This window comes from Euleptes europaea, chromosome 2 (genome assembly GCF_029931775.1).
Source record: "Euleptes europaea isolate rEulEur1 chromosome 2, rEulEur1.hap1, whole genome shotgun sequence".
In the NCBI taxonomy this organism is placed as follows: domain Eukaryota; kingdom Metazoa; phylum Chordata; class Lepidosauria; order Squamata; family Sphaerodactylidae; genus Euleptes; species Euleptes europaea.
In genome coordinates this window covers 117,728,010-117,752,120 of record NC_079313.1, presented here as the reverse complement: position 1 = coordinate 117,752,120, position 24,111 = coordinate 117,728,010, and the positions used below count along the sequence as shown (strand labels likewise).

Below are 24,111 nucleotides of genomic sequence, written 5' to 3'. Positions count from 1 at the left end.
GTGGCAGGCACACAGTTTGTTTCCAGTGAATTTTTTTTTCACAACTTCATTAAAAACAAAAACCGGACACATACACGGATATGATCTTCCCACGTTAGTTCATAGGTTAAGTGTGTCAACCCTCAGACAACAAAGTTTCTAAACTGTGCTATAGTTCTAGGTACAATTAAGAAACTTGTTTCCAAATGAAAAATTTATAGTGTCATTCAAAACAATGCAATGAAACTAAAAATTTTTAATCAGTTTGGAAAAGCAACGGTTATGGTTTAGATACTACAGTGAGTTGCGGCCACTGAAGTGCTCTAAAACAGTTAGGTTACATTAATTAGGAAGCGTTTGATTTTCTCTGGTGCTTTCAGGTTTGGGTCCAGTCAGCCTCTTCAGGCAGTGGTGTCCAGTGTTTGTCCCAAAGTGTTTGAGCTAGCCGGTTTCAGGAGAGGGTCGCTTTCCATTTCTTGCTTCACGCATCTAGGGAAATGGAGAAGAAGAGAGAAACCGCTTATTAGGCCCAGTTACATTCGCTCCAACAGAAAAGCGGTTCTGATGAGCTCGTGCCAAAAAAAAGGAAAAACAGCAAAAATCTCTTGAACATCCTCATCAGTTTATTTCACGGGTGCTGCCAGATATGAAATTAAACAGCTTCTGGCAAGAGAAACATGCTCTGCTAAGCTGAAACTGTATAATTTACAACTCTATAAAGCATTTCCTGAGAGTGGGGGATGGTGAAAGAGTGTTTCGCTTAGGGCAACACATCCAAATGCTTCAAAGAAATAAGAACGATAGGACATTTTGTCCTAAGAAGCCACTGTTAGGACAACTGCAATAAGGACATAAACCCAGCTCTCCCACCCTTAACAAGATGACAATACAGCTTGATTTTTGCAGCTCCCGTGTAAAAATTAAAAGTATTTTTTAAAATAAAATATTAAGATAAATTATCTTTGTCTGCCAAGTGTTACAAAATTGGGAGTGCTTTTGATTTTAAAAAACCCATAAAAAGAAGGAAAATTTTAAGATAGGTTTTTTTTACTCACACAGACATTGGTCCATTTCCTGTTCTTGGCATCTCTGTACTTTGTTGGTCCAACTCAGACAGCAATTTTAAGATGTTTAACGCAGCCTGGAGCAAGAAAAGAGGCACGTAACATGCGTGCATGTTACCATATAAAACTGGAATAGCACCAAGCAACGTCAACATGGAAACCGCTCAAACACGATAGAATGTGTTTCAAGCGCAAGAAAGGGCGTTTTCAACAACCAGTTTTTGAGAAAAGCCACTGGGGAACTCTTGGGGCAATTCGGAAAGTTCTCACCGGGCAGAGATGAATGAAAAGAGCTCATGGACAAAACGGCCAAGTTGCTCAAAAGTCTGCTTCCATAAACTGGCATTTAAAAAGGTAAAGGTAGTCTCCCATGCAAGCACCAGGTCATTCCTAACCCATGGGGTGACGTCACATCCTGATGTTTACTAGGCAGACTATGTTTATGGAGTGGTTTGCCATTGCCTTCCCCAGTCGTCTACTCTTTACCCCCAGCAAGCTGGGTACTCATTTTACCGAGCTTGTAAGGATGGAAGACTAAGTCAACCTTGAGCCGGCTACCTGAAACAGACTTCCGTTGGGATCGAACTCAGGTCGTGAGCAGAGCTTTTGACTGCAGTACTGCAGTACTGCAGCTTACCTCTCTGCACCACGGGGCTAAAACTACATAAAGTGAAAACCTTCATGGTATGTCCATGAGGAACGGGCCAGCCAGACACCCTACATCACATTATTTTAGATTGTCGTTTACATGAAGAACCCCGTAAAAAAATTATATTACCCTTAATCAGCAAATGGATGGCCCCTTATAGAACATCCACTTGCCAGTTCTTGCTGAACGACATTACAACTGATGTTACAGTGAGGGTGGCGGAGTTTTTGGCAGAAGTTGTTAAGGTTAAGATTCAAACTCAATTTTAATCTAGATATGTATTATCTGTTTATCTCTGACCTTGCCACCAACAATTTTATTATGCCAATAAAGGTTATCTGATTAAAAAAAGAAAACCATCATGGGGTTTTCAAGGCAAGAGATGAGCAGAGGTGGCTTGCCATTGCCTTCCTCTGCACAGCGGCCCCAGTCTTCCTCCCATCCAAGTTCTGACTCGGCTTAGCTTCCAAACTCTGATGAGATTGGGCTAGTCTGGGTTATTAGGGGTGCAATCCTGTGGCCCAATTAGCCCAGTTTAGCCTGAGCTTGACAGTGCTTGGGCGCTAAGCTGGATTGGCCACCAAGGAAGACTGGTGTTGCTATATGGTGAAGGCAATGGCAAACCCCTTCTGGTCACCTCATGCCTGGAACAACTTGTGGAAGGAGTCACCATCAGCCAATTGTGAATTGACAGCACGTTATTCCCCCCCGCTAAAATGACATCATCATAACATAGATAAAAGTATGACAACAACATGTATTTACCTACTCTGACACGTAAAACTGGATTCATGGTTTGGATGATGGGAAAGATGAACAAAACACTAGTTCAAACCTTAACAAAAGGGGGGAGGGAGAGACAGTACAATAATTTGTTCTTCTCCACTTCACGGTAGTGGAGATTACTAAGAATGAGGCCTTGCCCTTTAAATCTGAAGGTCAGATGTCTGGAGAAAATTACGGCAACCAATGAGACTGGGATTTCTGCAGGTCAGCTGAGATGAGATTCCAGTTCCCTTACCATATCATGGCAAGATTCTACATCCTTTCCAATTCCATGGCTGATCAGGGGTGGCTGAGAGGAACAATTTATAAGAGACACAAATTCATTCTTGTTGTTTTTGGGGAAATCTTTGTATTCGACCTAAGTTTAAAAAAAAAGCTTTAGTTATTAACTTACTTTATTTATTACATTTATACCTCACCTTCCTCCCCAATGGAGACCCCAAAAAAGGTTACATTGTCCTTGCCTCTGTTTTATCCTCACAACAATGCAGTGAACTAGGTTAGTCTCAGAGAGAGTGACTGGCCCAAGGTCTCCCAATGAGCTTCTATGGCACAAGTGGGAATTCGAACCCAGATCTCCCAGGTTTTAGTTCAGCACTCTAACCAGTACAGCACACACCCACTCATCAGGAACAAGCGTCCCTGACTGTCAAGGCAGCCCGCTTTCTCCAAAACAAGGAGCAGGAAAGGGTGATTCCTGTGGTCTCTTTTTTCTGATGACAGGAAGCATCACCTCTTCCCCAATGGCCGAGGTCCATTGTCCAAGCCATATATCTTCATGCATTGTGCGGCAATGGAAATAGAAATCTGCATTGCAGGGGACTATACAGAGTGAACAAGTCATGTCTAGCAGGAAGTATCAACTGGCTGATCTGCATCATCAGGAGATTCAAGCAGCACATCTGTTTCTAGAAACATACCGGGTAAACTAAAAAAGGCTGAGCACATGAAGAAACAGAAAAAAGTAGTAGGATGCAGTACTAATATCAAATAGCTAATATCAAATATCAGCATGGCGAGACACTCACGTATATCGATGTTATTTGGACGAGAGATACCCAGATGTGGAAATATTTGAAGGCTGATTTTATATAAGGAGTATTTAATTCACTCCAAAAAATTAATTTGGCTATTGTGCTGGTTCTTGTGATTTGTTACGTCTTTTACGGTGCGAGTTAGATATGATTGTGCTGACTGTGGCCATAACAGGCCACTGGTGAAGGCTTTGTGCAGAAATGCATTTGGCATTCTGTTTTATTGTCTTTGGCAGTGTGTGTTATTTTATTGTATGTGCACAATTGTTTCCTTTTTCGGATTTGTTTATATATTAAAGCACTGGTGTTCTGTTTTGTGCACGTAACTGAATTTGTTTATATATTACATCATACTCCTTTTACTGTTACTTTGTGCTCTCAACCTTTTTTGGTTTTACCCTGTCTTTTTTGGTTGAGCATTTCTCCCCTTTTTTGTGGTCTAGAAATGTACCCCCATGTAAGGATATTTCCAAGGTAAAAAGCTGAAGTAAAGCAGCTCATCAGGAAAGAAGACTCTTTTCTGGCTCTACTGTACTACATGTAGTGATTCTCTTCCTTCCCCCCCCCCACACCGGCCCCACACCAGAGGGAGCATTCTAATGGAGTCAACTTGTATCTGAAACAGGACACAGGTCCAGGTAGAGCTAAGCCACAGAAATTCACTTGACCATGTAGACTGAGGAGTGCTAGAGAAAACATGCGTGTCCCCATCAAAGGTGCAGTACAACTAAGAACTCTGGCTAGCTACAAAGGGCTCCACTCTCTTGAAAAAAAAGTACAAGGCACCATGGCCTACTGAAAGAAACAGAGGCTATACCATTGCCGGGCTCCGAGGGTGAGCTGTAGGGTTTTTAGAATGTTTTAAACAGACAATAGCAGCCCCTTTAAGAACATAACAAAAGCCATGCTGGATCAGACCAAGGCCCATCAGGTCCAGCAGTCTGTTCACACAGTGGCCAACGAGGCGCCTCTGGAAGCCCACAAACAAGACGGCTGCAGCAGCATTATCCTGTGTTCCAAAGCACCTAATATAATAGGCTTGCTCCTCTGATCCTGTAGAGAATTGGTATGCATCATGACTAATATTCATTTTGACTAGTAGCCATGGATAGCCCTATCCTCCATGAACATGTCCACTCCCCTCTTAAAACCTTCCAAGCAGCCATCACCACATCCTGGGAGTTCCACAATTTATGTGTGAAGAAATATTTTTTTTTGTCTGTTTTGAATCTATCACCCTCCAGTCTCAACTCTGTGGAACAAGGCTCTCATCTCAGGAGGCAAATCCTACAAAGACCCCCAAAACATTCCTCCCACAGCCAGTTTACCTGGATTCCCTGAACACTGGAAAGGTAGTCCAACTGTTCTGAGGGTCTAGCGAGCGGCCCATGGGGTACGTGGCCCGAGGAGCTGTTTTTTAAAATGGTCTCAGCGGTAGGGGACGTGCCACCGTACAACAGCTCTCTGGCGATCATGGCGGTCACCGTAGCCTTGGCAGGATTCGGGGCTGCCCTACTGAACTCTTTGGTGTGGTGTCCTTGATTTACTCCTACAGCCTGCGCGACCTCGGGGACCATGGGAAGAATGCCAGCAGGGAGCTGCTGATGGCTAAGATAAGGCATCCTGAACTCGTCCTCTTTATTACCTAGGCAGAGACAAAATTGTGGAGCACAGATGCAATTCAGTGGCAATTTCTTTGTCATGCACACAACGGCAGGTCACTGAGTATTATCTGATACTACTTCTGAAACCCCAGAATATACCCCGGTGCTCAGTGAAATAGCAGCACTCTGTATGGGAACATGGTTTACTTGAAAGATCTCTTAAATTCTTCTTCTCAGAGACTCAACAGAACAAACTATGCCGATAGGGCACTGCTGATGTACACTTCCAAGGGATCTGCCATCCTCAACGTATTTTAATCCCATACAACCATAATACATGAAGCTAAAGACAATGCATTCTCCTGGAATGAATAGAGATCTGGGATTCCTGTCGCATTACCAATGCTGATTTCTCCACGCCTACTACCCCTCTGAATATCACACCTAATCCAATCACGGCAGCTAATGTCATTTAGTTGCTTTTCACATTTACATTGCCATTGTGTGTCTAATTTACTCGTCTCTACTTAAGGACAGATGGAGTCACATTCTAGCTGTATCTGAAGAAGTGAGCTGTGGTTCACAAAAGCTCATACCCTGACAGAAATTTTGTTAGTCTTTAAGGTGCTACTGGACTCTTGCTCTTTTCTACAACCATAATACATGAAAGCCAAATAAAATTAAAACCACTTACTAGCAGATGTTTCTTCAGAACCGGGTTCAAAAAAGGTTACTTTTCTTCCATCACCTGGCTTTTTTACTGGTGTCTACCAAGGGGAGGGAAAATTAACAATTACTTTTAAAAATCTACAATTCCAACCACAGAGAAGAAGTTACAACACTTCAGAAATAAAATCCAAAAATAAAGTTTAACCCCACATAATGAATCCTAGAAGTCCAAGCCCATCTGGTCGAACAGATGGATAAGACTTCTACCAGTCCTCAGAATATAGTGACAGCAGTTCTATGTTAGAAAGAAGTAGTTATACGGTTGGACTACAAACACCCCCTTGAAACAGAGGAGGGCTCAGTGGTAGAGCATCTGCTTGGCATGCAGAAGGTCCCAGGTTCAATCCCCGGCATCTCCAGTTAAAGGGACGAGGCAAGTAGGTGATGTGAAAGACCTCTGCCTAAGACCCTGGAGAGCCGCTCCCGGTCTGAGTAGACAAGATTGACTTTGATGGACCAAGATCTGATTCAGTATAAGGCAGCTTCATGTGTTCATGACATCACCCACAGAAGGGCATGGCCACTGTGTAGATAATTTGCACAAACTGTGCGGGCAAGAGCCGCCCCGCCTCCCTTCCCCAACCAACCGGAGGCAAGACCATAAGGAGGCAAGAAAGGCATTAAAACAAGCAAGGAACTAGCAGTGCAATCCTAAGGAGAGTTACTCTAGTCTAAGCCCATTCATTTCAATGTGCTTAGACTGGAGTAACTCTGCATAGGATTGCACTGTAAGACTCAAGGCGACTGTGGCACTATCCGCATATTGTCCATTCCCAAAAATACAGTACTTCTCAGCATGGACAAGGTCAGCTCTACGCCTTGGCCAATCACACAGTTGTCTGGATCCACCACCCACAGACAGCCTATTGGTGGGCTTCACTCTCAAGCTCCTCTCCCTGAGATCCACTGTGGCCTCCAGGTCCTATTACAAATGTACATCACAGTTTCAGCCCACATTTACAGAAGCATCGAGGCCACTGTTTAAGAACACACTACCTTTTCTTCTGTCTTTAGTGCTGGCTTTGGGGGTTGAGGTTGAGGGACTTTGAATCCTAAGACCTCCAGCATGTTTTCAGCCGCATTGCGCTTTGCCACTTTCTTGTTCGTTCCCATCCCGTCAGCTGAGTGCATGCCGACTTTCACCTGCCGCAGCGGGAAACAGACAACAGGCAAGAAAAAGCCTTTTAAGTAAGAGTGTAAACATTATGAGCAGCAGCCTATCCATCTCAAACACAGCCTGATAGCCAAGTCTAACAGGGATTACTCCCCCACCCCCATCGCTGCAAGGGTCTTAATGTGATTTATTGCAGGCACCGTAGCCTAAAATATACAAAACAATCTTTCTTCCACGACCACCCCCTTCAGCACTTTCCTTTACTGCTCCAAATAAGCTATATTCAGCAACTCTCCAGGAGACAATACCAAGAGAAAATGACCGTGATGCATCTCAGCGTGGTGGTGGTTAAGAGCAGGGGTTTGGAACAGTGGAGTCTGATCTGGAGAACCGGGTTTGATTCCCCACTCCTCCACATGAGCAGCGGAGGCTAATCTGGTGAACTGGATTTGTTTCTTCACTCCTACACACAAAGCCAGCTGAGTGACCTTGGGCCAGTCACGCTCTCTCAGCTTCACCTACCTCACAGGGTGACTGTTGTGGGGAGGGGAAGGTGATTGTAAGCCAGTTTGATTCTGCCTTAAGTGGTAGAGAAAGTTGGCATATAAAAACCAACTCCTCTTCTTCTTCAGGATCAGAAGGGCATGCCTATACTACTAGGTGCTTTGGAACACAGGCAGGACAATGCTGCTGCAGTTGTCTTATTTGTGGGCTTCCTAGAGGCACCTGGTTGGCCACTGTGTGAATAGACTGCTGGACTTGATGGTCCTTGGCCTTTCTTATGTAGATGGAAACTGAGAGGCTCAATAACTAACCAACCACTTGCTGATAATATTGCACTGTGCTGCTTTTAACTAGTAGCTTTTTGAGTTTTCAAGGCACATTAGAACTTCCAAAGGACTTCCATGAAGTCATCAGCTGCCCCAGCAGCAAGGTGAAACTTCTCAGTGTTCTGTTTGAGGATTGGACCATGGCGCTCTCGTGCTGAACCCCCTTGAAGAACAAGATGTTTGCATGCGCCTTCCTCCATATCAGAACAGGGAAATGGCAAAACTAGACATGGTATCAAAGGAGGATGACAAAGAGGGACCGCCCAAGAAACTGTGTTAACCCTTTCCCACCTGGGCCGTGGAGAAACATATTCCCTCTGTACTACAAGAGGGCTGGGGGCGAAAGTGGCGACAATGAAGGGGTTAAAGGGGGCAGGAGCAGAATGCGCAAGGGGGGGAGAGTTCTTAGCCAGTGTGTCCTCATTTCATGCCTGCAGGTGGAGGTAGCAGGAGCCGCCTGTAGAATCCGGCTCCAACCGTGCGGAGCAGGAGCAACTCCGGTGTGCGGCTGGACGGCTACGCCCGGCTGGTGCAAAAGACCATCCTGTGCCACCAGGTGGGCGAGTGTGCCACTGGTTGGATGCCTGCCTGCTTTCCCAGGTGTGTGGGGTCATCTGGGGCAGTTGCCTGCTTGGGGCTTGGTTGGCTAATTTTTAAGTTGATAATTTTGTATGGCCCACAAATGATGTTATAAATATCCAAATGGCCCTTGGCGGAAAAAAGGTTCCCCACCCCTGATGTAGAGCTTTATTTGAATCATCACCCCTGCTTTCTTCCACTGTTTTTCTAGAGGGCAGAACTGGTTTTCTGTGAACAGGACTGTGTGCCCCTACCAACAATAAATTTGTCAGCATATAAGCTAGCATGCAACTGTAATCTGTATGGGAGAGCCCAGTATTCATTAAGCAAGCACCTGTCACTGTTGCATATGTTCTAGTAGTTCCTCAGTTGGATCACTATAATGTTAATTAGGTAGGACTGCCCTTGGAGGCTGTTCACAAAGATTCAGCTGGTCCAGAATGTGCATCTTTCTCTGGGGATGCTAGCCACAGATCATGCAATACCCATTTCTTTGTGAACTTCACTGGTTTTCAGTTTGTTTCTGGGCTGAATTCTGTGCGCTGATTTTAATCTTTCATCCTGGGCTCAGGGATTCTTAGGAATATTTCCTTCCACACTTCACTGCCTGAAAGTAAACCTCTAGTGGAGTCTGCACTTTGCTAGTAGTGGCATCTGTACTGTGGAACTTCCTAACCAAGGACATTTGCCGAGACAGCTTCTCTATCTGCAAGGGCATTTTAAAATTTCCAGGCTGAAAGATTTCTCCTGGTTTGAAGGTGAGACGCACTATTGCCGTGAATTTTAAAAATTTTGTTTAGGAATTGTTATATAGTGTTCTGCTGTAGTTTTTATTGTAGGGTACTTCAAAGGCCCCTTTGGCCAAAAAGTAACTTATAAATTTAATAGTTCCAGATACAAATACACATTTTAAACCTTGAAGTGGTATCTTACACCTGCCCCCCAAGAGATTTACGCTCAATGAATAACAACTTACTGGTGGTCCCCAGCCTGCAGTGTGTGCGGCTGTCCTCGACAAGGGACAAGGCCTTTTCGGCCCTGGCTTGGTGGAACAGTCTCCCAAGTAACATCAGGGCCCTGAAGGACCTAAATGAGTTTCGCAGGGCCTGCAAAATGAAGCTGTTCCACCAGGCCTACAACTGAGGGCAGCTGCAAGCCCTTCTCCATTACTACAGTCGTTGGCCTCCCCATCCTCCCCCAACCTGGTTCAGAGGGTCCAGTGCCTGGCCAGGTCCTTCAGTGCCTGTGACGGTACCCTGTATTAGTGCCGTCTTGCTTCATTGTATTTGTATTATAGTGACTTGGAGTCTATAATTTTAAGGTATGTTTTAGAGTAGGTTTTAATTGATGTATTCTGAATTTTAATGTTGTAAGGAGCCCCGTGGCGCAGAGGTGTAAGCTGCAGTACTGCAGTCAACAGCTCTGCTCACGACCTGAGTTCAACCCCAACGGAAGTCGGTTTCAGGTAACCGGCTCAAGGTTGACTCGGCCTTCTGTCCTTCTGAGGAGGGTAAAATGAGTACCCAGCTTGCTGGGGGTAAAGGGAAGACGACTAGGGAAGGCACTGGCAAACCACCCCATAAACAAAGCCTGCCTAGTAAACGTCGGGATGTGACGTCACCCCATGAGTCAGGAATGACCCGGTGCTTGCACAAGGGACCTTTACCTTTTTAACCCGCTCTGAGCCCGGCTTGCTGGGAATGAGAGCGGGCTAAAAATGCAATAAATAAATGCAATAAATAAATACATGTGGCCGGGGCGGGAGTGGGTGGGGAGGGGAACTCGGTGCACAAACCTGCATAACGAACTCCCTGCGCCTGGGAAGCCCCCGTTCTGTGATGAGCATGTATTCTGGCTCCTTCTCTTTCTTGGCTTGCTGTATCTGAGCCAGTCTGCTAATGGGATTCATACCTTGGCCATATTCAGGGCTTCTCTGTAGCTGAGGATGGGAGAAAGAAAAAAAAAAGAAGCCAGTCAACCGCAGCAATTCCAAGATCATATGGTCCCACTAGAAACTCTTTCACTTGGACCTTCTATATTTGATGCTGCCCTGATCTGGATGCCCCAGGGTAAGTTGGAAGGGACCACCAGGGTCATCTAGTCCAACCCCCTAAACAATGCAGGAAATTCACAACTACCTCCCCCCACATCCCCAGTGACCCCTACTCCATGCCCTGAAGATGGCCAAGATGCCCCCCCAAACATCTGCCTAAGGTCATACAATCAGCATTGCTGACAGATGGCCATCTAGCCTCTGCTTAAAAACCTGCAGGGAAGGAGCACATAGCACCTCCTGAGGAAGCCTGTTCCACTGAGGAATTGCTCTAACTGTTGGAAACTCTTTTGATTAAATTTTAACCCGTTGGTTCTGGTCCTACCTTCTTGTTGGATCTCAGAAGCAAAGCAAGTTCAGCCCTAGTTAGTAACCGAATGTGAGACCACTAAGGAAGTCCAGGGTTGCTACACAGAGGCAGGCAATGGCAAACCACCTCTGTTCATCTCTGTTGCCTTGAAAACCCTATGGAATCACCGTAGGTTGGCTGCGACTTGGTGGCAATTTCCTCCGCCATTTTTGATGCCCACGAAGGCCAAGGCTATCAGCCTTACTAATTTCACAACGTTATATTCAGTTTCTGCACACGGCTGTCACAAGTGGGTTGAACACTCACTCATACAAAACTCTAAGGCAAAAACAAACTGGGGACGTCCACCAGAATGGAGTTATACAAGAACACGTAGCAGACAGAAGACAGCAGCAAATACATGTCTCTAAATGTAGGCAAGGTTAAAAAAAACTTGCTTCCTTGCTGATACAGTATAGATATATAGCATCAGTTTGCATGCAAACCTGTCCAACTGCCCAGGCTTTTCGCAGAGACCCCCTCCCCCCAAAAAAGGGAGATGGGGTAGGTTGTTTGCTGTAGTACCTTATTTCTAGAATTCCCACCCTACGTCTTTTCACCTGGCACCTGAAGCTCAGAACAGTGCAAGGAAATGGTGCTTTCGCAGGCCTGTGGCAAAAAGAAATTTCTCTCCTGTGGCATGGGCCACCATCATCTTGATAGATTCCACAGGTTCTTAGTTTTATTACTGATTTTGCAGTAGTTGTAATTTTTTAATTACTGGATTTTCTGCATGCCTTGCTGTTCTGTAAGCCTTCTTGAAAGCTGCACTACGAGGCAGCACAGAAAGAATTCACAGCATAAAATATTAGAGCCACTTTAGCAGCAGTACCCATAGGAGACAGCCAATCGCTTCATCGCGGCAGACAGTATCCTTTCCCCCAAGGGAAGCAGGAGTTTTATGAAAATTAATCATGCCCTTATAAAAGAGTAATATCGTTTATTACAGCCTAAGCAGCTGGAATAACCCAGCTTAGCCTGGACTCATCAGAGCTTGGGACCTAAGAAGGGCTGGCCATGGTCAGTTCCTGGATGGGAGGCCACCAAGGCAGACCAGCGTTGCTACGCAGAGGCAGGCAATGGCCAATCACCTCTGCTCCTCTCTTGCCTGAAACGCCTATGGATGAGTCGGGGCCAACTCGACAGCACGTTCCTTTATCCAAGCTTCCATGAGTCAGAGCTCTTTTAATCAGATCCATCTATACTATCAGCTGCTTGGAGTAACACTCTAGACATCCGGTGAAGTGAGTTCTGACATGCAAAAGGACTGGACTCCTGTCTAATCTTACTCCTCCAGCTCCTTCTTTCTCATTTTTTAAAATTTTATTATTTATTTATTTTATTTAATTTACACCCCGTCCTCCCCAGCCAAAGGCCGGGCTCAGAGCAGCTCACATAAACTCCAGTATACATTAAAACAGAAATAAAACATTTAAAAACAGCAATTAAAACAGCCCTGTAAAAACCTAAATAGCATAAAGCTATCCGATGGCGTCCCCCAGATTGTCACATGGAGCTACAGAGGGGCGAACAGATGAATAGGCCCCCATAGATGGTAAAAGGGGGAAAAATAAGCAGTGGAGGGTTGGGGAGGCCAGCATTTACAGAGAAAGGAACCATATTTTTCGTAACAATGGGTAAACTGTTTTTTGTAACCGTGGATAAAAACTCACTTTTACTATCGATTTTGTTTTCTTTTTGATCCGTGGCTTCATTTTCTCCACCATTGGAAGGGGCGGCAGTTTCTTCAGCTCTTCCAGGACGGCTATGGCGGCATTCTTCTTGGAGATCTTCTTGCTCTTGCCTTCGCCCTCGCCCATGAACTCGCCGACCGAAACCTTGGTTACAAAACTCTTCATGTGAGGCGGGCCGCTTTCCCGGGTCACCTGTTTCAGAGGGAAAAACTGAGTGAAAGCGTGATAAACACTTATTAAAAGTGGTAGGGTACAATGATTGTAGCAAACTTCACTCACATGAACTACACTGTAAAATCTGGAGTGGGGATGGGAGCAACAGGGGCAGAACAAGATTACGTGGGTCAGTACTACTTACAAAAAAAATACAACCACCTCCTGCTTTAACTTGAAAACCCTCTGGATATTTCCCTCGGCCCTTCCCTTTCCAAGTTAAAAATGTCAACCCCAAGAAGTGTGAACATGTTCTAGGGACTTCATTCTTTGTATAGCCTTATTCCATTAAACAAGTGCCAAATTCACCTTTTGGAATATACATCTCCACTCCCCCCCCTTTCCCCCCCCAAATAATTGAGTCTATCTATATTCAAGTGAATATAGCATATAAAATTAAAGTATACTAAATCTTGGCATGCAGCCATGCTTAAGTTAAGCAAACACCCAAATATTAATTTGCAGGGAAAGAGTGAATGCTGCTAAGCGCCATAACTCGGCTCTGAACAGTTCGTAAATACACACAACGCATCATCAAAAAGACAGTCTATTCTTTAAAATGAGCTTGTGTCAGAAGCTGGACATTTATAATACCAAACTGGGATAATGAACCCTTCCCTCTCTTTAACCAAGCTGCATCCAGATTCAGCCATATGAGACAGAAGCTGCAATTAAACTATGTATCTCAAGGCACAGCCAAACCATTGTTTCCCTAGACCCTCTACAGCAGGGGTGGGGAACGTCAGGCCTGGGGGCCGTTTAAGGGCCATGAAATCATTTGGTCTGGCCCTTCGTGGGTCCTGGCAGATCTCTAGCTCAGAAAGATCTAAGACTGGCGATCCGCCCCCTCCCGCGGACAGGAATAGCCTCTATAAAAGGCGGAGGTGAGTTTGTTCTGCCGAGAAAAGGAACCTTTCCCCCACTTGCAGAAGAGTCATTAGCTATGGAGCTGCTAGGACCGCCCAAGAAACGGTGTTAACCCTTTCCTACCCGGGCTGCGGGGAAATGTATTCCCTCTACTATAAGAGGGCTGAGGGCGGAAGTGGTGATAATGGAAGGGATGAAGGGGGCAGGGCCAGAATGTGTGCAGAGGGGAGAATGTGCGGGGGGGGGGCGCCCATCCTGTGCCACCAGATGGGAGAGTGTGCCACCAGTTGGATGCCTGCCTGCTTGCCCGTGCGAGCGGGTGGGGGTCATCTGGGTCAGCTGCCTGCTTGGGGCTTGGTCGGCTAATTTTTAAGTTGATAATTTTGTATGGCCCGCGAATGATGTTATAAATGTCCAAATGGCCCTTGGCGGAAAAAAGGTTCTCCACCCCTGCTCTACAGGCTTGTAGCACACACTCATGCACGCAACCTTCTCATCTTCTGAGTCATGAAAAGGAAAAAAAATATCCTATTTTATTTCTGAAGGAATATAAACACACAATATCCAGAAATGGGTTCGCAGCCAGAGTTGGGGTCCCAGCACTCCTGCTAAAGTGTATCCCCCCCCCCAACATACACACTTGGTCCCCAGCCAAAGGTGCCCTGGGTAGAATTCTTATTTAGTATTTTGGAATATATCTCATGCTACCAACACCTGACCTCTCAATTCCCTTTTTGATACATTTCAAGAACCCAGGGAAGAAGAATCTGGACACATTAAAACATGGGTTTAAAGGTCAGGTGTATCTGACCCCAAACGCCCCTCCCAACACCCCCCATTGTTCTTCTACATTCTAAATAAAAAAACACCCGTTACAGCAATTAACTAAACCTACCTCAAAATTCACAGGCAAGTTCCTTTTAAGTGCAATTTCAAACACTTGGCTTATTTCAGATTTATTGAGATTTTCGTCATCTGGTTCTCTCCCATTTATCTAAGAGAAGAACAATGATATTGAGGAAGCTTCTTCAAACCGGCTCACTAACAGCACAAGGGGTTAGTAAAGGAACCATAAATGTACTTTCTCTAAAAGCAGGTTAAGTTGTCACTATCGGTGCCAGTTCTCAGTACAATCGCCTTGACATGCAAGCGAAACGTCTGAAACTTACCAACTTGCCTGAAAACTGGGGTGAAAAATATTGAGTCTTATCTCTGAGACTCAAGGACACACCTTAGGAAATGTTAAATTTCAGTGTATGTACAAGAAGTCACCTGAAGGAAATGTATAAACGGGGCTGCTAAGAAAGATCAATTAGGGTTTTAGCATACACTGTGTCTGACAGAGAAGGCTGAAGGCAGTAACCCACCTCTTTGATACAGGCCAAGAGAGGCAAGGCTATTCTTTTGCGTTTCTCAGAACTGGAGCCTATTGTGCCACGCAGCGTGCTACTTCTGAAACCAAGGACGCAAATGTATTTGCAAACAAGATGCACTTTAAATCTCTGGACATGCGCTATCCGAATGCAAACTGTACGATCATGTACGCACGGGATCACTGATCCCATTACTTGTAGATTGTCCTAGAACAGGGGTCCTCAAACTACAGGCCGCGGGCTGGATCCGGCCCGTCAGGGTCCTGAACCCGGCTCCCTCCGGAGCCGCCACCGCCGCGCCCGTACCTTCCCCAAACTAAGGCGGCCGTTCGCCGTATAAAGCGGCGGCGGCGGCGGCGGCAGTGGAGCGGCGACACCCGCGCCGACCCAGGAGCCGCCGCCACCGCCTCTGCACCTTCCCTGCCGCGGCTGCCCTGAAGAGCCGCCGCCTTCCTTTCCCCAGGCGCGCAGGGGACGGGAGGCGCTGCCTCGGACTGCAATGTGCCCCTCGCCGCCGCTGCTCCTCCTGCCGCAGCAGCCCTGAAGGAGCCATGCCGGGCTGGAAGAAGAACATCCCCGTCTGCCTGCGAAGCGAGCAGGAGCGAGGCGAGTGGGTGAGCGGGCGCTGGGGCCCCCGCGTGGGGGGCTTGAGTGGCGGTGCCTTCGGGGAGGGCTGAGAGACCTCAATCTCCCGCCGGCCTCCTCCCGCGCCCTTCCCCCTTCCCCTCAGGTGCTCTTTGCCAAGCAGGGAGCCAACCCATCTCCCGCTCCGGGAGGTGGGAAAGGAGGGTGCGCGGCGGCGGGGGGGTGTCTCTCAGCCCAGTGAAGGGGGGAGTGTCGGCCATGGAGAGGCACCTGGGGGAGGGGCAGCATGTCCTCCTGCTGCAAGTAAACTTTTCTTTGCCTGGGCGCCTGGCTGCCTTCCCGTTTGGGCGGGGGGGGGGGAGCCGTCCCCCAACAGTGTTTGACAGTGAACTGGCCCCGTTTAAAAAGTTTGAGGACCCGTCCTAGAGTTTTGAGGAAACAACGTCTTAAAGCTTTTATTATCAGATACAATAGACAATTTAATTAATACAGTTGCCAGGTTTGCTTGGCTAGCAATTAACATCAGCAGAGCTGGACTAAATCTTTGCAATAGTCAAGGAAGCATAGGATCTTTACTGTCTGGAACCTTTCAGATTGGTTTTATACTAATTTTACAAATACATATGACTGGATTATTTTTGTAATGTTCTTGTCATTTTAAGTATTGCAATTTTGTCTACGTGTTCTACTATTCATCAAGCAATTTTGTAATCCTGTTTTATTTGATAGTCTATGACCGTAAATAAATATCAACCCTAAACAGTTCCTCTAAACAAACCTTAATGTTAATGCTACTTCTGAAACTGAGAAGAGCCGCAAGAGAAGGCTGCAGAAGGCTACCGTGCCAAGAAAAAGGAAGTATAAAATCCCCACTTGGTGCATCCAAGCCCTTGGGCAAACCCAACACAGATGTTTGGATCCCAGCTACAAGCTGCCAGCACTGAATACTGGAAGTGCACAGCATATCCCTGCTTGATTAACACTTGCTGTTGCAATCAATTATTTTCTATGGGGAGCTTTTAGCACAGCCGCTACTTTCTCCACGTGGGGTGCAGCGGGGTGTTGGGAAGATGCTCATCCACCTTGGATGTCCACTCTGAAAGTGTCGAATAAGTGTATTTGGAGAACAGGAATGGAAGCATTTCCTACTTTAAGTCCGGCAGGACAGAGCTGTGTCAAGCAGCAAGCAAAACAGCACGTTTCCTTTCTTCCCCCTCTTATGTGGTTAGGCAAAGTAATCTAAGCTTTGGGCCAAGGCAAGCTATTTTTGAAACTTGGAGGGATGCAAATATGCATGGATTTGCATATTTTATTCTGCATCAATGAGCTGTGGAGAGAGGAAATAAGCTATGCAAGCCTCATCTTCTGGCCCATTCAAATACTACTGGGCACACTATCTACCTTCATAGATAGAGGTCCCTCACCCATAGCCTAGAACAAACCTTATGGTCCATCTTTGAAGTCATAAGGACTATATTTTTTTTGGCTGCCAAGTCATAGCTGACTTATGGCAACTCTGTAGGGTTTTCAAGGCAAGAGACGTTCAGAGGTGGCTTGCCATTGCCTACCTCCACGTCGCGCCCCTGGTATTCCTTGGAGGTCTCCCATCTAAACACTTGCCAGGGTCGAGGCTGTGTGTGAGCGGCCCAAGGTCACCCAGCAAGTTTCCATGGCAGAGTGGGGATTCGAACCTGGGTTTCCCAGAACCTAGAAGGACTAGATATTTGCTTTTAAAAAACAATTCTCAGAGTACTGATTTTTGTGCCCAAAACCAAGTTGTTGTTGTTTTTCTGCGCTTGCATGGAATCTACAGGGCTTTAAAATGGAGGAGAGAAAAATTATGTAAGCTGCTTTGGGTTGCATAGAGCCAAGCATGCATGCTGGTCCCAAATATGCACCATGCACACCAAACAGTGTGGAAAGAAATGTAAAAATGGACTTCCACTCATTCCAATAATCTACTCCACTTCCAAGATTCAGACTTTCAGAGCTTTTTTAAAAGCAGTAAGCAGTCAGTTAAGATGGAAAGATCTAAAGGACATGGAGACTGGAACAGTACCGTACTCCTCTCAGAGATGAGTCTCCCATCATTTACAAGTTTCCAAGCACTACTCCACAAACATGATGAGTGAAAGCCTTAAACTGTGAGGTGCCCAGGACCACACATTCTGAGCCAGATAACAGACGACACACAGTGTCACAAAATAACCAGAAGAGTAATGTTTGCATAACTGGAGTTGGTGGTTGAGAAGAATCATCTGTGTCGGTAAGGGCTGTTCTGAGTAGCTGGACTGATCTTTCCCCCTCATCATTTATCTGTTCAAACACGTATTCTGTCTTTTCTAGTCTTGGGGGTGGGGCGGGGAGAATCTAGAAGCTTCATGTTACAACCCAAGGGTCTTAATTGTGCGTCCAACTCCGTTTTAAGAAGGCTTCTGTATTACAAGCCAATACTTTGGATTTTTTCCCCTACCAATGTCAAAATACATGATGGGTGGTATATTATATGTGAAGAGTAATATCACAAAGGTGGGAAGAGAAATGGGGGGGGGGACTCGTCCCCAATAGCAGAGATGGGAAGTTGGATAGCCATCTTGCCTTCAGGGGCAGAATCTCCCAACCAGCATGCTCTCCTGGTTGGCTACTGTGTGAACAGACTGCTGGACTTGATGGACCTTAGTCTGATCCAGCATGGCTTTTCTTATGTTCTTATGTTCTCCTCCTCTGAATGAGAGGCTTTAGTTATTAATAGCTCAGGAACTTGGTAAACATACAGAATTACATTCAATTTAAAAACAAATCAGTTTCTTAACATTCAGTGTGAGCTGTTTTCGTGGTGCCAGTTTAGATCAGATGCACACACACACAAACTCCTATCCGTTCAGTGAGCAAAACAAGTTTGTCTTTCGGACCTAACTAAAACCATGCAAACACAGAAAGTCTGAACACACATGCTCTGCTACTAATTAATAGCAAGTGGCTCATATGTCGATGAGGTGGCTTATGTGGAAACATCCATGCACACAGAGAGAAGCCTTCCAGCTACAGCATCCCAGGGAAATAAGCGTAACATATAGTGCTATGCAGGACATGCAACGCCCCCCCTTTCAAATAACTATCATGCAAAATTAGTCAACTGCAGCCAACTGGAGACAGAAACAGAGAATGGCAGGAAAGTCAAAATAGTTGGCCATTCATCTACAGTTTTGCTAATAATAAAGCTGTGCTTCTCTCTTCTGCTGTATATCCAATAAAGAACCTGCAGGCTCTGATTAACACCTGTGCCTGGCCTTTACATTTTGAAATGCTATAAATCATTGGGGGGTTGATTTTGTGCCAATAAGTAGTAGGTGCAACTTAAAAATCTACTCTGCCCCAGTGCCATCTAATCCAAGTCTTCAACATCTTCTAGCCTTCATTTTAAGACTTACAGATCTGGCTGCCCGATGAAGAATTTGGGGGAACCTGCAAGGCTTGTTCACTGCTTTGAGACATTTGGGTTGGGCCTAATAAAAGGCACTGCCGTTTTATGGACAAAAAGACCAACAGGGCTGCAGGCAATCTTCAGCAATTCTTTAGAATCTTATTTTACTGTCAACAGGAAAACCGTCATCAGGAAAACAAGACTGCCGATAAACTGGAAAGCTGACACACCAAGCTTTTGAGAAGCACCTGCCAACCACAGTTTGGGGTAGAGAATATGGTTTGTGCATAAAGTCCAAGGACCTAATCTCTAGTTAAAAGGATTTCCAATAGCGATGTTGGGAAAGTGCTATGCCTGAGGCCCTGGAGCCGCAGCCAGTCAAGGTAAACAGAAGTAGGCCAAACACCTCTGGCAGACTCAAAGGCAATGCCAAAATTAAGCAATTTAAAATCCAGTTCCTTCCCCAGATGCAAGTGAGTGATGCCAGCAATTCAGGTCTGCTGCTAGCAAGCAGCATTATCTTTCACACAGCCCAAGTAAAGGGGTGAAACAAAACTCCCTAGGAAACTCTGATTGAAATCCACTGCAGATTTTTTCAGAAACAACAAGCATTGAACTTTGGCCATGAAAATCATGCAAATCATGATGACTTCAACAGCTGTATCACTTAAATACATCTTACAGGAAAGATGGCCCTCATGCACCATTGCTACAGTGCCTCAATTCTGGATATTTATAACTGCATCACTTCTTTAAATTGAATTTATTGTCATTACAGGCATGATTACAAATGCGCCTTAAGTGTCCTCCTCATGACTCCAGCATGCGTTAGGAAGAGACTAACTTGGTACCCAAAATCCGGGTTTTAAACATGCCTCAGATATTAAAATTGAATCCAGCCTGCATTAAAGTTCTGGGTAGACCCACTGAGTGTCTCTCCTAGAATCACTACAATTTTCCTGAGGCAGTGTAGTTAAGCTATGCCATAACTCAGGCAACCACCAGAAGACACTGGGAGGGGCTGTGGCTCAGTGGCAGAGCATCTGCTTGGCATGCAGAAGGTCCCAGGTTCAATCCCCGGCATCTCCAGTTAAAGTGACTAGGCAAGTAGGTGATGTGAAAGACCTCTGCCTGAGACCCTGGAGAGCCGCTGTACTGACAATACTGACTTTGATGGACCAAGGGTCTGATTCAGTATAAGGCAGCTTCATGCATTCACATGTGACATTTGTGGATGGCCTGGGAGAACAGAGCTGTCTTGTGGCGGAGCAAAGAAGAGAGTGAGCACAGGATATAAACACAGTGCTGGAGGAGGCCAGAAATCTATGGCTATTCTTCCCCAGTTCTGTAAACTAGCAGGGGGTCTATGCTAAAGCTCAGAGGAAACACCATCACTTACTGAACAGCAGTGCTTTAGGCGACCAATACTGCGGCTAACCAGATTCTGCCATAGAATCCGAATTCATATTAAGTAACTGCAACTAAGCTACTCTGACCAGCAGTCCTGCAGCAAAGCAATTTCGTCCTTACCAATTCCCATTTTACATCCTGTTGACTGTCCTGCAGCCAATCCAACTAGTGGGGATTCTGACCCCCCCGCCCCCCGGATGGCTGCTGACCAGTGTGTCAAGAAATTAGGAGCCAGTTGATTTTTAGATGCTATAGATTTATAGTTTTAATTTCAGAATCATATTTTTGTGTTGTATCGTATTATAGATTATAACGTATTGATACCGGATGTGAGCTGTTCTGAGCCCGGCCTTGGCAGGAATTGAACCGGGCACAAGTTTAATAAAGAAATAAATAATGCCATGGCTGCAGGTACCTCCAGTTAGCTGCAAGTGTGTTTCTGAGTGGCAGGGTTAGAAAGGTACAAGAGGTACAATTTTACAAGAGGTAAAACAAGAGAACCTGCTACAGAATATAAAGCATGAGACAAGCATCACGTAAAGCTAATTCTCATGGGTACTCCCCAAAAAGTGATTGCATGTGCACGCCTTCAATCACTAAAGCCACAGCTTTTGCCCACATCTAGCAAGCGAAGAACAGGAGCGTTCAACGATCTGCAAAGTGCAAATATGAGTTTTGAGTGGAGCTGGAGGATACTTCAGATATACTACCTCTGGTTTCTCAGGCAGGGGCTCGTTTTGCAGGATTTTCAGTGCTTTAGCAGCTGCATCATGCTTAGCAGCCTGTCTTGTTCTACCTTTCCCACGAAACTGCTGTCCCCCGATAGAGAGCTCCACTTCATAGAGCCAGGGTCCCACAGGAAAGGGGTAGAAGTACCTAAAAAGTGGAAAGATTTGACATTTCAGGACTTTTGGCAGATAACGGGATTACCTTGCCAGCAGCCAAAGCTCAAACAGAGCCCCAAAGATGGAAAGCCAATACTGAACAACACAAGGCGCTAACTGCTAGCCCTCAAAGGTCTGATGGTTGGATTTCATAGCACTTACAGTGTCTACACTGTATGATCAGAAACGTTAAAATAAAATCCAGAAGCACAGAGTTAACAGCGACAAATTAAAAGAAGAAGAAGAAGAGTTGGGGTTTTTTTTGCTTACTTTCTCTACCTTTTAAGGAGAATCAAACTGGCTTACAATCGCCTTCCCTTCCTCTCCCCACAACAGACGCCTTGTGAGGTAGGTGGGGCTGAGAGTTTGGAGAGAACTGTGACTAGACAAAGGTCACCCAGCTAGCTTCATGTGGAGGAGTGGGAAACAAAGCCGGTTTACCAGATTAGAGTCTGCTGCTCATGAGAAGGAGTAGGGAATCAAACACAGTTCTCTAGATTAGAGTCAACTGCTCTTAACTACAACACCACGCTGGCACAGGACACACGGTGTTGTTTGCAGCCATTCACAACTGCTAGTATACTCAAATTCATTGCTCCCCTGATCAGTGAATTCCCTGATAAGCCAGTAGAACTCCTGACTAAGAGGCTCCTGATGGGTGATACTCCACACTTATCACTCCCAACTGCCAAATTCTATGCCATCGCAATCAAAACTTGCAAAAATAGAATGGAAAAAATTACTTAACTTTGCTACATTTTTAGAAATTTTAAGATGCTAAGTTAATTCTTGTGATTTGTGTTAAAATCTTACATTTTAAATAGCATTAGACTTTTATCTAATTTTGTAATTTATATTAATTTTGCAGTTTTATTAAGCCAGTTAATTTTATGCATAACGTTTGGCTGACCGTATCAATAAACTTACTAACTGCTATTATACAGCTCACTGAGCACAAATAGAAGGGTGGCAGCAGGCACCCACCAGCATACTTTGAACAGAGTTGGAAGGGGCCATGCGGGCCATACTCTGCAAAGCTTGCCTGAACTGCAGTCTTCATGCCAGCAATGGAAGTATATGTGGCTATTTGGGCTGATAGTAACTGCGAACATGGCTCTCCGCGAGACTTGGAGTGAGTACCACTGCCCTAACACCTCCTCTGCTATCAGTCTTTCCTCTTTGTATCCTAACCCCCTCCCTCCAAACCTAGGACATTTTAAAGCCTCGTCAGCTCATCCATTCATTTTCACCTTCATTACAGAATCTGCAGGGAAGTGGACTAGGGTTTTACAGCAGCCAGATTGCCCCAAATACCAGAGAATGTTCCAAGCAGTTTGCTCCTACATTCTCATGCAGGTCAAGCGTAAAGTCTTCTTCAGAAACCCCTCAAAACTGTGTAGCCCAGACTTCATTCAAGAAGAGAAAATTATTGCGTGACCTACCGTGAGGGATAAGAGCCACCTCTCATACTATAGTTGTAGGTGGATCTCATCTCCGTGTAAGGATCTATAGGCTTGTACATAGGTTTCTTTCCCAGCTTCATACAAAGCGCATTCAGCTCCACTGTGGGGGTTACACTATCTAAAGAGAAGACAGAGGAAATGTTAATGCTGAAGGTTTAAGAGAGCCACATTATACCCTGCACATTCATTCCCTCGACAGTTAGGGGCAGCAACAGGACAACCCCCGAGAAGCACCACGTACAACAAGCTAAAACACTGTGTATTAAGAGACTGTGGAAAGCAATGCTGCAGGATCATGAGTCACATCTGTTAGTACATTTACAGGAGCCAAGTTTAAATGCAAATAAGCCCCTAGGAACTTACCTTTTTGCGGCAACATTCAGCTCGATTTGCATTTGCAAACAGGTACTGAGAATAACCAGCGTCTGACAGGAAAGCCCTCTTACTGAGAAAGTGAAAAAGCTAGCCCAAAGCAGACACGTTCTTCAATGTGGAAGGTACCGATTAAGGTGATCTGCTTTACACCTGCTTGGTTTAATACCACCGTGCTTTTTTTTTCTACTTCTCCTCGAGTTCCCATGCTGCTTGGGCTAGCCTTTCACATTCTGCATTTGCTGGACTGCCAGCCAGCTCTCTCTGATTTGCGTACGGCTTGGTACAATGTAAATCCCCCTTCTGGAAAGTTACAATCAGTGGCCAGGTTGCAAAAGGCTACGTGTGGTCTGAATACGTACACCAGAGCGCACAAACACGCCCAGCACAGCATGCCTCAAAACCACACACTTCGGACAGAGGACCCCAAGGAGACACAGCCCTGGGGGGAGGAAAAACAAGCTTAAACGTAAGAACATAAGAGAAGCCATGCTGGTTCAGACCAAGGCCCATCAAGTTCAGCAGTCTGTTCACACTGTGGCCAACCAGGTGCCTTTAGGAAGCCCACAAAAAAAAAAGGAAGCCCACAAAGAAGATGACTGCAGCAGCATCCCACCTGTGTTCCACAGCACCTAATATAATAGGCATGCTCCTCTGATCCTGGAGAGAATAGGTATGCATCATGACTAGTATCCATTTTGACTAGTAGCCATGGATAGGAGCCCTATCCTCCATGAACATGTCCACTCCCCTCTTAAAGCCTTCCAAGTTGGCAGCCATCACCACCTCCTGGGCCAGGGAGTTCCACAATTTAACTATGCGTTGTGTGAAGAAATACTTCCTCTAATCTGTTTTGAATCTCTCACCCTCCAGTTCAGCAGATGACCCCAGGTTCTAGTATTATGAGAGGGAGAAAAGCTTCTCCCTGTCCACTCTCTCCATACTGTGCATAATTTTAGAGACCTCTATCACGTTTCCCCTTAACCGCCTTCTTTCCAAACTAAACAACCCTGAGCACTTTAACCGCTCCTCAAAGAGCAGTTGCTCTAGACCCGT

General features: G+C 45.6%; 1 protein-coding gene across 8 annotated transcripts in view; it reads right to left on the bottom strand.

The window, feature by feature from the left end:
* Positions 1–24,111, bottom strand: part of STAU1 (staufen double-stranded RNA binding protein 1) — a 46,758-nt gene continuing 22,647 nt past the window's right edge. For 4 of the 8 annotated variants that reach the window (XM_056867406.1, XM_056867411.1, XM_056867407.1 and 1 more), the window contains 11 exons: positions 22,663–22,801; positions 21,047–21,212; positions 14,440–14,538; positions 12,444–12,674; positions 10,164–10,307; positions 6,842–6,988; positions 5,811–5,883; positions 4,841–5,157; positions 2,714–2,836; positions 1,035–1,120; positions 1–468 (listed from right to left, as the gene is read on the bottom strand). In XM_056867406.1, the coding sequence (XP_056723384.1) occupies positions 381–468; positions 1,035–1,120; positions 2,714–2,836; positions 4,841–5,157; positions 5,811–5,883; positions 6,842–6,988; positions 10,164–10,307; positions 12,444–12,674; positions 14,440–14,538; positions 21,047–21,212; positions 22,663–22,801 (1,613 nt within the window). In that variant the 3' untranslated portion in view covers positions 1–380. Of the gene's footprint in view, positions 469–1,030; positions 1,121–2,713; positions 2,837–4,840; positions 5,158–5,810; positions 5,884–6,841; positions 6,989–10,163; positions 10,308–12,443; positions 12,675–14,439; positions 14,539–21,046; positions 21,213–22,662; positions 22,802–24,111 lie in introns of those variants that run through there. The other 4 variants (XM_056867409.1, XM_056867412.1, XM_056867413.1 and 1 more) reach the window with 2 other exon arrangements.